The 18,034-nt window shown below is 42.1% G+C and overlaps 2 protein-coding genes across 3 annotated transcripts; one reads left to right on the top strand and one right to left on the bottom strand.

The window, feature by feature from the left end:
- The window catches only part of LOC146577050 (protein NLRC3-like), a 324,292-nt gene that overhangs the window by 92,148 nt on the left and 214,110 nt on the right, over positions 1-18,034 (bottom strand).
- Positions 531-15,199, top strand: LOC146577053 (uncharacterized). Of its 3 annotated transcripts, none has more exons than XM_085268177.1 (4): positions 531-639; positions 9,653-9,758; positions 13,068-13,916; positions 14,237-15,199. In XM_085268177.1, the coding sequence occupies exons 2-4, from the start codon at positions 9,741-9,743 to the stop codon at positions 14,921-14,923; spliced, it is 1,554 nt and encodes a 517-aa protein (XP_085124303.1). In that variant the 5' UTR covers positions 531-639; positions 9,653-9,740; the 3' UTR covers positions 14,924-15,199. The 3 variants fall into 3 exon arrangements, with proteins under 3 accessions (XP_085124303.1, XP_085124301.1, XP_085124302.1); XM_085268175.1 differs by lacking the exon at positions 531-639 and adding an exon at positions 1,072-1,408; XM_085268176.1 differs by lacking the exon at positions 531-639 and having other exon boundaries at positions 9,570-9,758.

The following is an 18,034-nucleotide window of genomic DNA, read 5'->3' as shown; positions in this document are numbered from 1 at the left end:
GCCCTGGCCTCTCTCTGCATCCACCTGGCACATGCAACACACATCCACTCCCTGCTGAGCTGCTTGTATTTGATGTGTTGAAGTTTTGGTAAAGTTTGAATAAATTCCACTTTATTTATAGGAACATTTCATCTGTGGACTCCTGCTTCCCCTCTCCTTGAGCCAGTTTGTGACGGGAACATGACATAAGAAAAGTAATTTATCCCTTTTTGATTCTGTGTATCTGGCGCTCATCCAGTGAGTTCACACTTGGCAGAAACAGACTGAATTTGTCTGGAGAACTTTGGCTTCAGCCAAGTTAGATAAACACACTGTGTCTCTGTCAAAACAGCAGTGTAGTTGTGGCACCCCTGTGAGGGAATGACCACATGAATATTATTTTGTGTAAAACACTCATGTAACGGGACATTTTTCATTGCTATATGTATTTATTTTCAGTTTCTTTAAGAGGATAGAAAATCCATGTAACAGGGATTCATTTTATGTTAGAAAGCAGTGAGGGCGGAACTTTGGTGCTTGCTCCGGGGTTTCGGGGAGCAGTAAGTGGAGCCCACCTTCCGCTGCTTCCTCAGACACGTTCTGGAGGAAAGCAGAGACGCATCGTGTCTTCCTTACTCTGCTCTTCACCTGCTTTTACAGGTCGGTACACGGTGCTCGCACCGAAAATGTTGTTTATTGTCACCATGGTTACCCACGTTAATGTGAATGGGAGAGTTAAGGCGGTCCGCCAAAGTTATTTATATGTAAACACGGGAGAAAACCAGAGGAGTGTCCCGCGCGACCGCACCGCGAGCCCGCTCGTTAGGTGGAGCGCTCGTGAAGCAGAGTCAGTGCGCTCCTATGCTCTGTGCAAACGTGTTGTAATGCTCCAATCAAATCAGTTCTGTGAGATGTGAATGTTAATAGTTCTGTTAAAGTGACTGAGTAGATTAGCTAGTGTAACACAAGCACTCTGAGCAACTCTGTGTAGCTAACAGAGGCATTCATGGGTTGATTCAACAAGCTGTGTTTCATGATGCACTAAATAGTGATTTTGCCAGTAAATTACTGGAGGGAACAAATGTAATGTATTTACCAATGCTGTTATTGAATAGAACTGTTTAGCCAGTAAGACACTGCAGAAGACAATGTGATGTGTTTATTGATATGATAAAAGGATGTAGCTGTTATGGAAAGAAGTGTGAACTTGAGAAACTGAACCAGTTAAAAAGAGTATATTTCACTGATGTTGTGAAATAAGTAAATGTCATTGATGTGAATGAGGAACCAGCTGAACAGTATATTGAAAGCTCATGTTTAGTGTTTTATAGCATTTATTTGTGTGAAATAAATCAGACTCAGACACGTTCTGGAGGAAAGCAGAGACGCATCGTGTCTTCCTTACTCTGCTCTTCACCTGCTTTTACAGGTAACATATTTGTCATCGAGGTCTTCATCCTTGGGACCCGTAACATAGTAACTTCTTCATTGTTATACTTCTATAGTTTTCCCATTTTGTGAGCTGTGGATGTGGAAAGTGTCTCAGTGACACATCCACATGAAAACGGCGTTACCTTCGTTCATTTGCACGTCAAATGAACGAGCTGTTTGGACTTTAACGTCACAGCTGATGCTTCGATACTCGAACTCAAGAGTTCAGCTTCCACTCAGAGGTACAAGTACACACAGCAAAGATAAACGTGTACACAAGGTTGAACCCACAAGTGCACAGCTCCAACCAGAGATGGGCAGTAATCCGATTACTTTTTTCAAGAAACGAGTAAAGTGAGGGATTACTATTGCAAAAAAGGTAATTAGATTACTGTTACTTTCCCGTAAGCACGCTGCGTTACTGCGTTACTAAAACCGCAGCTGTGTGCAGATGAACAATGGATAATCTATTGAGTGTGGAGAGAGTGTGAGCGTGCAGCGTTTAAAGCGTGGAAGCACTGACCTTACTTTGAGTTTGACTCTGTAAAAAGTGACAAAAACATTAGCATCCGCTGTTCACTGCGTGGGAAGACAACATGCTCACTCACTATGTGTTAATGGGCATGCTTATTTATAACTTTGATAAAATGTCATAAAAATAATTCCATGCCAGCTCACCATTGGTGATCAGGTAGTTTCTGTTCCAGTTCCAGTCCCATAAATCATGAAGCTTGCTGCCAGAAAAGCTTCAAATCTCCTTTGAAAGCTGTTTGTGGTCTTGATTGTGGGAGCTTCAGTTGTCTGACTCCAGCTGCCACACAGTGCTCACTGATATCATTTGCAAAAACCCCAGTGTGACAATATTTATCAGGAAGTGACGACTTTTCTTTGAACATTTGCTAAGGCTAAGCTGTGCTTTCTACAACAGTTGGGAATTTCCTGGTTTACAACAAATTATTGTGTCAACACCGCATAAGATTTCAAACTACAGGAAAATCACTGGAGTTATAAGAGGCAGACAACGACACACACACCACATGCATGCTGTTGCTATTTATTGTGGATTAACCTGTCAAGGGCAAGAACAAAAGAATTCTGCCTCAAATACAGGAAATCATAGCTTTCCTGTATTTCCTCCATTGTTGGCATGCTGGTTAGTGCTGTTGCTCCACAGTAAGAAGGTCCTGGGCTAAATTATCCATGAATGTAAACGGCTGTGTGTTTCTATCTGATAGACTGGTGAGCTGTCCAGGGTGTACCCTGCCTGGTAACCTATCACTTCAGGGTTATTTCCCAGCCCTGCTGCAACCAGGATAGAGATAGGAGGATGGTAGTTGTTGTAGACCCATTCAATTTCAATTGAAGGATTAAAATGTTCCAGGAGCTCAACTTACTCCATCTGAACATGTTTCAATCGTGTTTTATGAACACAACATGCAGGTTTACTGAATATGAAAAGGTTGTGTTGATTTAACTCAGTTGTTTAAGTTTCTGCCAAAGCAAAACCTTTGTGTGCAACCAGTGTCCACTATTGAATCAAGTCAATCCAACATGTTTTTGTCAGTGCAAAAGGAGTTACGGTGCCTGTATTCCTGCACAATATTGTCCCGGGAGGGAGGAAAACTTTCTGGTGAAGTTTTGGTTGATTTTTGGGTTTTGCTTGACACTAGGTTGATTTTATCAGTGAGGTTTGGATTGTTTTCTTTCTCTAAGAGAGAGAAAGATGGTTTTATGCTTGGACATGTTTGCAATGGGCCCCAGTATTTGTTACTTTATTAGTATTTTATTGGTTGCGTTTGTTTGTGCTTTTGTTACAGTGCACTGAGATAAGAACATCTGAGAGGTGTGATCCACCGCTGGTGATATTTTGGTATTTTGTGAGTTCCCGATTTAACAAATCAGCTCTTTAATCCAGACCTGAGAGGTTGAACTTTAAAGCGCTATAAAATATTCTTACTGGAAACAGTGGCAAAGTGTTTTTCTCCATGATTATAATGGGCTTGGGAGAAATTCACTTATATGTGACATTGATCACATGAGAAGTCCTGAGCCTAAAAGGATTGCAGCGAGTCAATCCAGTCCAAAAACAAGGAGCTGTTTTCCTTTAAAATGATGACGTCATCCTGCTGGTGATGGAGGCTCGAATAGGCTGCGCGTGAGACTCCATTATCAGCAATATCTGGTATGAATGTGTGTGGATGTATGCATGTGACTGGACTGTGATGGACTGACGACTAAAAGTTTTACTGACTTGATACTGAGACAAAAACGGTGCCGACTTTAGGATTAGTGAATGTCCACAACAATTCACCCAGCCTGTAGAAGAAGGGTGGAGGTTTTGTCTTGCTTTGTTTGTGCAGGAGCAGAAGGATGACAGAGACTAAAGGGGGAGGCTGTAGCTTCACATGAGTGTGAGCTGCAGACTGAACCCTTTGGTTGCTAATGTTGAGTCACTGATGTTTGCATTAAGAAAATTGTGTTTTATTAGCTGTGTTTTAATTAAGGTATCACATTATATTGTTGGGAATGTTAAATGCTAAAGTGAAGAAAAGCTTTGATTTCACTCATGACTGAACATGTTATTATTAACCATAGCAGGCCACTGTAAAGAGTCAATTAACTGTTATAGAGGAAAAAAAGGCCAAAAACTCTGTTAATACCTATGAATAACAGGCAATGATAGACTTGTCACATTCAAAATAGAGATATGTAATAACAAACACGGGTCCGTGTCATTTAGGTTCTCCATTGAAATAGTCAATCATTTAGAAAAGTAGAATATATATATATATATGTCTCAACGCTGTTTCTCAATAATATTAAAAACCTAAAAACTATTGTTGTGGAAGATAGAAGTCACTGTGACAGCCCTCTGACTGTGGAGGACGTTTGTAATCCTATTTCTGCACTTAAGGCCAACAAATCTCCCGGCACAGATGGTTTAACTGCAGAGTTTTATGAATCATTTTCTAATCTCCTGGCTCCGTTCTTACTGCAGCTTTTCATAGGAAGTGTAGAGAATAACATCCTCCCTCCTACTCTTACTCAGGGTCTCATAACACTTATTCCAAAGCCAAACAAAGACTTACTTCTTATTGACAATTGGAGACCCATCTGTCTGCTCAATGATGACTATGAGATTATGGCTTTAGTACTTGCTAACAGAATGAAAGAGTTCTTGGACACAATTATCGATGAGACACAATCAGGCTTTATGAGAAACAGACACCTTTCTAAGAACATGAGACTGGTTTTAGATCTACTTGATTACTCTGATTTGGTATCTGACTATAGCTTCATTCTCTTCCTGGATTTTTAAAAGGCTTTTGATACAATTGAACATCAATTTATTTTCCACTCTTTGGAAAAATTTGGCATTTTTCTGTAAAGCTATCAAAACCTTGTACACGAATGGCAATAGCTCAATTAAAATGATTAAGACTCCACCCCGAGATTTGACCTGTTATACAAGGAATCAGCACAGCTGATAAGGAGCTCATCATCAGCCAGCTAGCTGATGACACCACACTCTTCTTGAAGAATGCAAATCAAATCCGTCCAGCCCTTAGTGTTATTAGTGATTTCTCTGAGGCATCTGCTTTATGTTGAAATCTAAAAAAATGTGAATTACTAGCAATTAAAGGCTGCACTGCAAATGCTCTCTGTAACATTTCTGTTAAACAAGAAGTCACATATCCAGGACTGTTAATATCCAAAGACCAAAAGTCAAGATGCTCGTCAAACTTGTCAAACAGTGTTGGGGAATTCTCAATGGTGCTTGGTGCCATACCCTCAGGGACTTTAATGTTATATAAAAACACTGACAGCTCAATATCTGCCTCAGTCACTCTCCCTGATCCAGCTGAGTCAGCAGTGGGAAAAATCTGCTTTTCACAGGAACTTGGTAACAGCAATAAGAGAATACGTAGTTTATTATGGCGGGGAGTCTCTGGCTGGCTGGAGCGGCATCTAATAACCAACTCGCAAAACAAAATAAAAACAACACAACAAACAGATATTATGATACAGACTTATAATCTGCACCGATGTTTTTTCTAAATTATATAAAGTGAGCGCGAGAGCCCTCGGTGCGCCTGCGCGCTGCTGAAGTCAAAGTAAACTTTATTGTCATCTCCGCTACAGACAGTCCAGCATATAGAGAGACGAGACGACGAGGCTGCAGTTACAGCGGTGCAAGTAAACAAACAATAAATATAAGAAGAGTAAGAAAATAAATCTACACTTTAGGACTCGGGGTAAAGGATCAATAACAATTTAAATTTATAATTTACAGTTTGATGATTTAAAGTCTCACACAACCCGTCAAAAGGGGCGGGGCCGGCTGCTTCCAAGTAGAGCACATTTCATTTATAATGATGTAAATCCAAGCCCATCATGGATTCACGATCTGAATCCTGGGTTGTGTGAAATCCCAGAAATCAACCTTAGACAAAGTGAATCTGTGAACTAAGGTGTAGGTCTGTTAGGTTAATTGTGCTGATCCTCGGGTTGGGGGATTTGTGTTTGTACTGGAGCGCAAAATTCAAACCAATGGAAGATGGACAACAAAAGTTCAAAGCCATCAGGTGCTCAGTTTATGTATTTATTTTTGGCCTACATCAGTAAGAAATGCCAAATTATATACACAAAGTTACAGGAATCACCACTCCTGTTATTCATGATGATTTCAGTAACATCACATAATAACATGTAACGTTATTATGTGATGTGCGTACTGTTAATGCTGATGCTGTGGTGAAATTCTCTGCTTCTTTTGTGTATTCTGCATCTATTACGTCAGATTGTCTTACCCCTCATATGGTTGAGAATTTTGCCAATACCCTGTTAACTACATGTTCCTCCATCCTCGACACTGTGGCACCTATTAAAATGAAGCGCCCCAGAACTTACTCACAATGTTGGTTAAGTGACTCTGTTCGCGCTCTACGACGTGCGTGTCGGCGGGATGAGAGAAGGTGGAGGAAAGATAAACTCCAGGCATCTTACGACATCCTACGTACTAGTCGCTTGAAGTTTCAAACTGCTGCCAAAATGGCTAAAGCAGCTTTTCTTTCAAAAATTATCTCTACCAATGGTAACAATCCTCGAATTTTATTTAAAATTTTTAACTCTGTGGTCAACCCCTGCCCCACTATGCCGCTGCCGTGCTCCACGGTTCTTTGCGAACAATTTTTAAATAATTTTTTAGATAAAGTCTCATCTCTTAAATCTGCTCTTCCTTTAATGACAGGCCCTGCGTTTACCCCTGACTGTTCCTCTTCCTTCTATCAGTTTGAACCCGTTTCACTCCCTACTCTTAAGCGTCTGGTTGAACAACTGAACAATACTAATCTCGTATATGATGTTCTTCCATCTCGTATAGTTAAGGACTGTTTTAGTGCAATTGGACCTAGTATATTGTCCCTTTTGAACTCTTCTTTGCTCTCTGGTTGCGTACCATCAGCCTTTAAACATGCTATAATTCAGCCTGTTCTTAAAAAAAGGAACCTCGATTATAATGATTATGCGAACTATAGGCCGATTTCCAAGCTTCCGTTCTTGGCCAAAATTCTTGAGAAGATAGTGTTGCTTCAACTCCAGGCCTACCTGGATGAGAATAGCATTAATGATAAATTCCAATCGGCCTTCAAACCACATCATAGCACTGAGTCAGCGCTGCTCCGAGTTCTCAATGACCTTCTACTAATGGCTGATAATGGGCGCTCCTCGGTCCTAGTGCTATTGGATTTATCGTCGGCTTTCGATATGGTTGATCATAAAATCCTATTGGCGAGACTTGAGCACACTGTAGGCATCAAGGGTGTTGCCTTGGATTGGTTTAAATCATACTTGTCCAATCGGCTCTCCTCGGTTCACTTGGCCACTTCCTCTTCCTTCGCTGTACCTGTCTGTTGTGGTGTCCCTCAGGGATCTGTGTTAGGCCCTACTCTGTTCTCATTGTACATGCTTCCATTAAGCGCTATCTTTGAGAAATATCACATCGCTTTTCATTATTATGCTGATGACATTCAGATCTACTTTGAGTTAAATGATGACCTAGCTTTGTCCTTGAATAGTTTTCGAGAGTGCATGTGTGAGGTCAGGCAATGGCTCCTGGCAAATACTCTTATCCTTAATGATAAGAAAACTGAAATTGTGGTCTTTGGCAGTGACGTCCTTCGTGCCAAACTTCGTGATGCTTTTGGTTTTCTCACTAGCTCCTTTTCCGACACTGTTAGGAATTTGGGCGTGTTACTTGACAGCTCATTTAAACTTGATAGACAAGTGTCTGCTGTTGTTAGATCGAGTTTATACCAACTCCGCCTTATTTCTAAGGCCAGGCAGTACATCCCGCATAAAGACCTGGAAAAACTCATCCATGCCTTTGTAACTTCGAGGCTGGATTACTGCAATTCACTCTATTTTGGACTCCACTCTGCCCTCCTCCATAGATTACAGACAGTCCAAAATGCTGCTGCAGGCATTCTAACCAAAACTAAGAAGTTTGCCCACATTACTCCCGTCCTAGCTGATTTGCACTGGTTGCCTGTGAAATACCGTATCCAATTTAAAATTCTGCTGTTTACTTTTAAAATCACTAATAACACAGCACCGAGCTATCTTAAGGAACTCTTAAGCTTATATGTCCTGCTAGGGCTTTAAGATCATCCTCACAGTTACTGTTGGTGCGGCCTAGATCTCGGCTGAAGTCTAGAGGTGATCGAGCGTTTGCCCTGGCCGCACCAGAGTTGTGGAACAACCTTCCCATTGGCATTCGGGCGTCTGACTCTATTCAATCTTTTAAATCACGGCTTAAAACGTATTTGTTTAATCTTGCGTTTTCTACCGGTTAAATGCTGGCCTTGTCTGCAGTGATTTATTTTACTAATTTTCCTGTCTTGCTTTTTATTTGCGCTGTGTATGTCTTATCCCCATTGTGTGTTGATGGCACAGTTATATTGTGCTATAGCTATGTGCTATAGTTATATTTTTTCTATTGGTGGCTTTTTCCTATGAACATAATTCTACACTTTTATTTTTATGACTCTGATTATACTTGTGTTAATTTGTTCTATGTTAAGCACTTTGGCATGCCGTTGGTTTTTAAATGTGCTCTATAAATAAAGATTGTTGTTGTTGTTGTCCTGTAAGCACAGTCTGCCTGTGTCTTTTCTCTGCAAATGAACATTTTCAGCCAATATAGGTAATGCATCAACATGGCTGCCGTGGCTAAGTTAGGAATATTTATAATGTCATTTCCAAAACTTGCATATGATCTGCAATTTGTAGCAGATCTACTGACTGTCACAGAGCAGCTGGAGCAGTCTCGAATGCAGGTCAGTCCACTGCTGCCCCCTGTGGCCAAGTGCCATAGCTACTGCTGGATGAACTCGTGACACATGTGCACCTGTTTCTATGAACACATTGAGTCTGAGTGGCTGCACTTACACTGGTGCATTCAAACATATTGAAAGATGGCAGCAATGTGGATTGTCAAGACTCAAACTAACCATAATCGATGCCCTGGCTCTCTCTCTCTTGCTCTTCCATCTCTCTCTCTTGCTCTTCAATCTCTCTCTCTTGCTCTTCCATCTCTCTCTCTTGCTCTTTTATTTCTCTCTCTTGCTTGCTCTCTCTCTTCCTTTTCCTAAATCCCTCGTTTTGCACAGTCCCTGACGTGCTCGCCGTTGTTTTTTCCCTGCTAATTTTAGCATCACACGGCACAGCTTCTGTATCACGTGGTATAAGGCTCCGCCCTTGTCATTTGTTGAGCAGGAAGAGTGAGCGCTTGTTTTCATGCAGAGTACGTCCCGGATCAAAATGTGAAGTTTTACAAATCCCCACTTCTTTAGTGAATATCATTTCAGTCTCAGACAATCTCGTTTCTCTTACAGAGGTTGAATGCACCTTCTGCAGATGGCGGTACCACACAGTGTGCGTGGACTTCCCCTGCACAGAAGGCAACTACAAATGCTGTGAATGCTAAATAAACAGAAACAAATGATCCCTGTTGTCTTTGCTTGATGATTGGTTTGAGTCTTGACAATCCACATTGCTGGCGTTGCATCTTTCAATGCCAGCAATGGCAGGTATCAGTGCTCAAACCTTTTGTGTTTGTTTCCAACAAGTTGCCCACCTCGGGAAACAAAAATGTGTTCTTTTACTTGTCAGATGAACATATGAGACACTTTGACTCTTCAGTGCAGTGTGGAGCCTAACAAAGATCTGTTTTGTGTCCCAGCTGATCAGCAGGAGGAGGAGAGTCTGACGGAGCAGCAGAGGAACATTTTCAGCTACTTGGACTCAGCTCAGCCACTACAGAGGAAACAATGAGCTCAACACAGAAGGTGACAGACAGAGCAGGACCATATGACCAAAGATATTTATCACCATATACATCTGAACATTTGCCATAACGATGTAGCTGACGATATAATTGACACCAGACAAAATACTTTACAGCTGCACAACTTTATTAAAAACCCATCAATGTATTTTCACTGAAACAAGCAGCTGTTGTTTATGTGCATTAAAGTTATATAAAAATGTAACAGTGCAAATGCAAATTGCTCGCTGACAGTTTAACCAAAAGGCGTTTCCAGTGGAAACTGGCCGACACATCCTGAGCATAACCATGTATAATATCCACTAAACTTCAGAAGAGGTTATACAGTCGTGGCCAAAAGCTTTGAGAATTGCATAAATATTGGAACCTGGAGAAGTTGCTGCTTAAGTTTTTATAATAGCATTTTGCCTGCACTCCAGAATGTTATGAGGAGTGATCAGATGAACTGCATCGTCCTTCTTTGCCATGAAAACGAACTTAATCCCCAAAAAGCCTTACCACTGCATTTCATTGCTGTCATCAAAGGACCTGCTGAGACCATTTCAGTGATCGTCTTCTTAACTCAGGTGAGAATGTTGGCGAGCACGAGGCTGGAGATCATCATGGCTGTATCCCGATTCAGGTTCTGCAGCTTTAAAGTCCTCAAGGGCCGCGTACTCAAAGACCGCTAAGGCCGAAGTGCGAGGCTCGTAGGCTCGTGAAACGGGACGTCTAGCCTCCGTCGCGCTGCCCAGGTTGCCTAGCAACCATGATACTAACAGCTGGAAACGTTTTATAATACAGATTTGTACTTTATTTCAGATTGAACCTTTAAAGGGGCATTTCTGGACTTTTAAACACCAGTATGTTCCTATAGACCAAATATTTAAAGACCAAAAATGTTCTTCTCTCTTCTCTTCTCTCCCCTTGTTCTCTCTCGTATTTCTGAGAGTGTATCATGTAACATTTAGCAGACGTCAGCCTTAAACAGGCTGACTTCTGCTAAATGGGTCAAACTGGGCAGAAAGTCTACAAACACATAATATCCTTATAGAATATGATGTAAGATTATAGATCAGCTTGGCTCAGAATATATAAAGCATATAAACAGTTACAGCAATATGATGCAACAAACACAGCAGCTACTGATCCAAAATACTCAAAGCTTCATAGAACTGAAACCAACATTTATTTTTAGCTCCATCCTGCTGCTGATACAGACTTTAGGTTTCTGAACATTAAACTTGTTGCTGCCTTTCATAGTGTGTAACTTGAAGGCCCTGAGTACTTTCTCCCACACTGAAAACACTGGGATGATCACATTATTTGAACATTACCTAATAAGACTGATTCAGCACAGACAGTTATGTTAAACTTTCCTAGCAGTCCTTCACAAACAGGGAACAGTCTGTCTATTCTCTCCATCTGTCAGCTGCTGCTGGCTCTTCCTCCTCCTCTTCCTCACACACGGCTGAGTTTGTCCTGGTGGATCATCAGGGCTGCAAAGCCTCACAGATGATGTGCAGCAGTGGCTCCCTCAGTCTGTCCTCACTCTGGACACTTGCAGTCGTCACACATGGAAATCAAATGCGTGATAAGCTGCAGGATTCAAACACAAGTGTAACTTATAAACACATGTTCATACTTTTATTCCACAATCAGAGAGAAAGAAACAGAGAGAGAGTGCAGGACAGACAGACAGGTGACAGTCTCAGGTGTACACACTGCTACACAACAGCACCAGAGAAGCAGGATTTAGTGTTTGTGTTATTACGAGTGTAAACAAGAAGAGTTCCAGATGGTGCAGTGGACACATGTGTGACTGCTGTGATTAAAGCATCTTTCTTTCAGCTTAACGAGTGAACCGTCAGCTCGTTCAAACACACGTTAAAGTGCGTTTGGCTCGACACCACCGAACAGAGGCAGCAATATAACACAGCTAACATTAACAGTGCAGTGGATCCTGCTTGTGCCGTGATGTTCAGGACTGCAAACCGAGCAGCATCACTGACTTTCAGCTTGTTGTGTTTGTGGATATATGACTGACTTTAATTATCCACAAAATCATCACATTCTCTGTCAGATTAAGGTCGACTATTGAACGGCGTATATTTTAAAGGCTTTAAAACCAAGTTAACGCTGAAAGTACAAACATCACTAATGTCACATAACTCTGCCGACAAGGCATAGCTATGGCTATGAAATGCTCTTTGTGTATCACTTCTTCATTATGAAAGATGTCATTAATGCACTAGTAATGTCTCATCTGGAGTATTGTTCAATCATTTGGTCAGCAGCTAATAAGACAGATCTTAACAGACTTCAGTTAGTCCAGAATAAGGCGTCCAGATTAGTGTGAAGATGTTCATACTATACTAATATTGATAAAATGCATAATAACCTTTCTTGGCTTCCTGTACAGGCTAAAATATTCTATGGCTTACTTGTAGTTCTAAAGAAAGCAATTCTGTTAAACACACCACATTTATTCTGCTCAGCTGCAGTATCCAGATGAAATACATCATCATATTACACAGTTTTCAACAAGCTGCAATTTAGTAAATGCTCGAGTTAAAAGTAACATTTTGTAAAACTGTTACATTTAGAGCAACTTTTAAGTGGAATAAGTTGCCTTCAAAAATTAGAGAATTATTCAAAACTTCAATGAACACTTAAAAGCCGATTTACAGAGCTTTTAGTTGTTGTAAATATTGTAAGACATGATTTGTTTTTGAAATTTGTGTATTGTGCCTCAATGTTATTGATATTATTATTATTATTATTATTGATTGCTTATATTTGAACAATTGTGAAACCTCACTGTGGATGTAAGAGTGAAATTATGTGGATATCTTGAATCCACTTTGTGTAATATTTTATGTGAGTATTTGACGGAAGACGAGCAACATCTGTTGTGGAAGCTAACGGGGTTCCTTTAGAATAAACAAACATAGGATTTATTATCACTGAATAATTCTGTATAAATCTATACAAATTATAGAAATATGTAATAGGAAACAACAAAATAATCTAAATTATAAAATAATGTGTGTGTGTGTGTGTGTGTGTGTGTGTGTGTGTGTGTGTGTGTGTGTGTGTGTGTGTGTGTGTGTGCATGATTTTAGTGTTTGAACAGTCATGAATTATCTTTAACAGCAGGTTGGATGTAATGTGTTAGAACTACCAGCAGGTGGGGATAAGAGACCTTTAAGGTGTTTGGTGCCACGCTCCACCTTCAGGTTTAAAACTAGTGTTAATGGAGTTTGAAGGCTGAGTTTGTTCCACGACTGCATTTCACTCACTGCCTCTGTTTGTATCTCTGTCACTGCAGGACCAACATGGAGCCAGAAGTCAGCGCTCTCAGGAGGCCGACAAACCTCACAGAAGAAAGGGAGAGAAAAAACACACCTGTGACGAGTGTGGGAAGGGTTTTACTGTGAGGGCTAAACTAAAACGGCATCAGGTCATCCACACTGGAGAGAGACCGTTCAGCTGTGACTTGTGTGGAAAGTCTTTTTCCTTCAAGGGTTCCCTAAAACAACACCAACTCGTCCACAGTGGAGTTAAAGCGTACAGCTGTGATCAGTGTGGCAGAGCTTTTACTCGCAGTAGCAGCTTACAGAGTCATCTAGTTACCCACTCTGGAATTAAGCCATACAGCTGTGACGACTGTGGGAAGGGTTTTACTGTGACGGCTTCACTAAAACAGCATCAGGTCATCCACACTGGAGAGAGACCGTTCAGCTGTGACTTGTGTGGAAAGTCTTTTTCCTTCAAGGGTTCCCTAAAAGAACACCAACTCATCCACAGTGGAGTTAAAGCGTACAGCTGTGATCAGTGTGGCAGAGCTTTTACTCACAGTAGCCACTTACAGAAGCATCTAGTTACCCACTCTGGAATTAAGGCATACAGCTGTGACATCTGTGGAAAAACTTTCAGCCAGAGAAGGAGCCGAAATACACACCTACGCATTCACACTAGACATGATGTGTACTGCTGTGAACAGTGTGGCAAATACTTTACAACAGACGCAGACTTACAACGACACATGTTTACCCACACTGAGGAGAGACCTTATCAATGTGACCTGTGTGAGAAGACTTTTAAAACTCCACATCACCTGAGACAACACCAACAGATCCACACCAGAAAGAGACTCTACAAGTGCAGCTACTGTGAGGTATGTATTTATATTGTTATCTTGTCATTTTAGCCTGACTGTTTGGAACAACTCTGCTCATTAAACTGTGTTAGCATGTTAGCAATTCTACTGCATGGAAAAGCAGCTCTGAGTGATTATTCAGATTTTCCTTTCAGTTATGATTTTAGTATTACTGTAGTATTATGGTGGTAGTATTGTAGTTATTGCAGCCCAGTAAACTGAGTGTGTTAACTGAAACAGTCAAATGTAGTTGGACGTCTGCAGAGATGCTCTTTATTTCAGGCGAAATCAGGATACAAATGTTGAAGGACTGACTTACACTTTGTGTCTTTGTTTAGAAGCAGAGCGACACAGATGGATCCAGTTCTCAACCCTGTCATCACTGTGGTGGTGGGAAAGACTTTCATTGTGACCTCTGTGGAAAAACTTTCAGTCGGCAAAAGACCCTAAAAGTACATCAACGTAGACACACTGGAGACAAACTGAAATACTGCAAAGAATGTGGGAGAAGCTTCACCAAAACAAATCACTTAAAACAACATGAACTGATTCACAGTGGGGTTAAAAAGCACCTCTGTGATCAGTGTGGGTCATCCTTCACCACTGCAGGTCAGCTTAAATCACACAAACGAGTCCACACAGGAGAGAATCCACACAAGTGCAGACACTGTGAGAGAAGCTTCTCACAGTCAGGTAATCGTAACATTCATGAACGTGGACACATGGAAGGAAACTACAGCTGTGACCAGTGTGACAAGAGCTTCAGGAATCTCAGTTCATACTCTGCACACAAACGATCCCACGTTACTAATAAACTGTTTCACTGTTACCAATGTGCCCAAACATTCACCTCATTGTCTGCTCTGTGCAAACATCAGCGCGATCACTCAGGGCTGAAATCACTCCCATCACTGGATCACAGTGAATCTGAAGACACAGAAAGATCCTCTGGTTTCTGTGTCAGACTCAAAAAGCTTGAGATCAGGCTCCACAGAGTTCAGATAGAATCTCCTGTAAAAATCTGATGAGGCAGCTGTGAATCAAACTCTTCCCCTAGTTCCATTTTAAGCTTTCAAAACTGTCCTACTGTAGAGTTCATGTCAAGTGGTTAGATTTCTTTTCATCAGTTGGTTGAAAACTCTGTTTCCTATTATAAAGTTTTTGTTTTAATGTATTTTGATCCACATAAATGTTTTCTTGTTCAGGTTCTTTATGTTATTGAATCTTGCAAATGTTAAATAAAAAATTCAAATGTAAAATATCTTCACTGATGGTACAAATAAACTGTCCTTTCAGCTTTAGCTCCTAATTTATTCATTATTTATGGATGTAGCACAGCAGCCGTCTCTTGATTAACACATGGAGGGCTCGGGATCTGATGGTGTCGTCTCCCTAATTTGCCCACTCAGTAAATCTCACTCATGGCCAAGAAATTGAAATAAACCTTGTTTCCCTGCTGGATAGTGATCCACTGTAACTCTGCTCCTCCTTCCTGCTTAGGATTTCTGTGGCTGAAGTAAAATTCCCTCCATCCATCACTTATCCCAGCTAACCCAAAGTGAAATAAAGTTTTGCTGGTCTTAAAAAAGCATTACAATAATGGGCATTACCAATGCAAACTGAATGATACAGAAGATGAAAGAAGAGACTTTGATCAGTTAAAGCTCATGATCTGGATTCATTGTGGCTGCTACACAGATACTTCTGGGTCACTTCTCTCAGTTAGGAACCTTCCTCACCAAACTGACTGTTGGACCACACCCCTGGTTTCATGAGAAATTGTTTCAGCCATGATTTCTCTTCCTGTATTTCAGAGTAAAGACTGAAGTGACAAATGGAAGCATGTTTAAAAAACACAATGTGAGAGAGACGTTGAGGTCCTTAGAAGTTACCCTGGGTTTTTCTGTCACCCTGCTAGATCAGAATCAGAATCAGAAAGGGTTTTATTACCAAATGTTGAGCAGGTTTACAACATTAGGAAATTGCTGCGGTGCTTCAGTGCAAACATACTGTCATAAAAAAATTGCACTTAAATAGACATGAAAATAAATAAATAAAAGTAAGAATAAGAATTAAAAGTGCTACGTAGAAAGATATATACATGAGTGCAGGTGGTGATCAGTGCCAAACATGGAATGATGCAGTGACACAGCGTAGGGTCATGTGTTAGTGGCGGGGACAGTCATATGGTTATTGTTCATGTGTCCAACAGCAGAGGGGAAGAAACTGTTCTTGTGGCGAGAGGTTCTGGTGCGAATGGACCGGAGCCTCCTGCCTGAGGGGAGCAGGTCAAACAGACTGTGTCCAGGGTGAGAAGGGTCAGCTGAGATCCGAGCTGCACGCCCCAGTGTCCTGGAGGTGTACAGGTCCTGCAGAGATGGGAGTCTGCAGCCAATCACCTTCTCAGCAGAGCGCACAACACGCTGCAGTCTCTGTTTGTCCCTGATAGTGGCTCCAGCGTACCACACGGTGATGGAGGAGGTGAGGATGGACTCGATGATTGCAGTGTAGAATTGCATCATCGTCCGTGTTGGCAGGTTGAATTTCTTCAGCTGCCTCAGGAAGTACATCCTCTGCTGGGCTTTCTTGATGACGGAGGTGATGGTGGGCTCCCACTTCAGGTCCTGGGTGATGGTGGTACCCAGGAAGCGGAATGAGTCCACAGAGGTGATGGGGGTGTCAGTCAGGATGATGGGGGGGGGGAGTGGGGCTGTGTGCTTCCTGAAGTCCACAATAATCTCCACTGTCTTCTGGGCATTCAGCACCAGGTTGTTGTGGCTGCACCAGGACACCAGGCGTTCAACCTCCCTCCTGTAGGCAGACTCATCCCCGTCCGAGATGAGCCCAATAACGGTGGTGTCATCTGCAAACTTGATTAGCTTGACAGACTGGTGGGTGGAGGTGCAGCAGTTGGTGTACAGGGAGAAGAGCAGAGGAGAAAGAACACAACCCTGAGGGGAGCCGGTGCTGATGGTCCGGGAGTCCGAGACATTCTTCCCCAGCCTCACGTGCTGCTTCCTGTCCGTCAGGAAGTCAGTGATCCACCGGCAGATGGGATCAGGCACATTCATCTGGGAAAGCTTGCCTCGGAGATGGTCTGGAAGGATGGTGTTGAAGGCAGAGCTGAAGTCCACAAACAGGATCCTGGCGTAGGTTCCTGGGGAGTCCAGATGCTGCAGGATGAAGTGTAGGGCCATGTTGATGGCGTCATCTACAGACCTGTTGGCTCTGTATGCAAACTGCAGGGGGTCCAGGAGGGGGGCCGTGAGGGTCTTGAGATGGGAGAGAACCAGGCGCTCAAATGACTTCATGACCACAGATGTCAGAGCCACGGGTCTGTAGTCATTTAGTCCAGTGATCCTAGGTTTCTTGGGGACAGGGATTATGGTAGAGGACTTGAAGCAGGCAGGCACATGACAGGCCTGCAGTGAGGAGTTGAAAATGCCAGAAAACACTGGGGCCAGCTCGTTTGCACAGTGTCTGAGGGTGGCAGGAGACACACCGTCTGGGCCGGGAGCTTTTCGAGCATTCAGACTCTTAAACTGCTTCCTCACATCTGCTTCATGAATAGGGGTGGGTTTTTATAATCCATTCATCGATTAAAATCGATTCTGGCTTGGATAACGTAAAATCGATTCATTAAAATCCTGAATCGATTTTTTAATATAAATTTATTTTGTCCGAAATGCCAGAATCTCTGGTGACATCTCACAAAATTTCAAGAACCACCAAACAGTAAATGAGAGCAGGTACAGGGATTCTGCACATAGACTTAAACACACAGCGCGACCCGCCGATCAGAATCAGTTAGATGTCGCCTTTCTCACAGTCGGGGCTGAAAGCCGACAGCTCGCTGATCCGGGTCCGCGCTTTGTGTTCACGCTCTTTATGCGCTGATTCTAAAGCTGTTAGTTTGATCTCTCTCCAAACAATATTGACCGAATCAGCAGCAAAAGATCCAAACGCTTCACATAAACATCGTCATGAATTCACTCTTTTACTGTTTTGCTTCCATTGCGATGCGCAGCTCTCTCTCTCTCCCTCTCTCCCTCCCCCTCTCCCCCCCCCCCCCCCCCCCTCTCTCTTGAACAGTTTCGCTTTCTTCATTATTCGCTTGCTTGTTACACAAGTCTACT

This window comes from Mchenga conophoros, linkage group LG3 (assembly GCF_057382185.1).
Source record: "Mchenga conophoros isolate Kocher_MC1m ecotype Shallow Benthic linkage group LG3, M_conophoros_male_GT1.1, whole genome shotgun sequence".
In the NCBI taxonomy this organism is placed as follows: Eukaryota; Metazoa; Chordata; class Actinopteri; order Cichliformes; family Cichlidae; genus Mchenga; species Mchenga conophoros.
The sequence above is the reverse complement of the archived record's forward strand: the minus strand, read 5'-3'. Positions and strand labels throughout refer to the sequence as shown.

Excerpts from the sequence above, each read along its gene's own strand:
- LOC146577053 (XM_085268177.1), top strand. Across the intron at positions 13,917-14,236 it reads ACAAGTGCAGCTACTGTGAG|AAGCAGAGCGACACAGATGG; the intron begins GTATGTATTTAT and ends GTCTTTGTTTAG.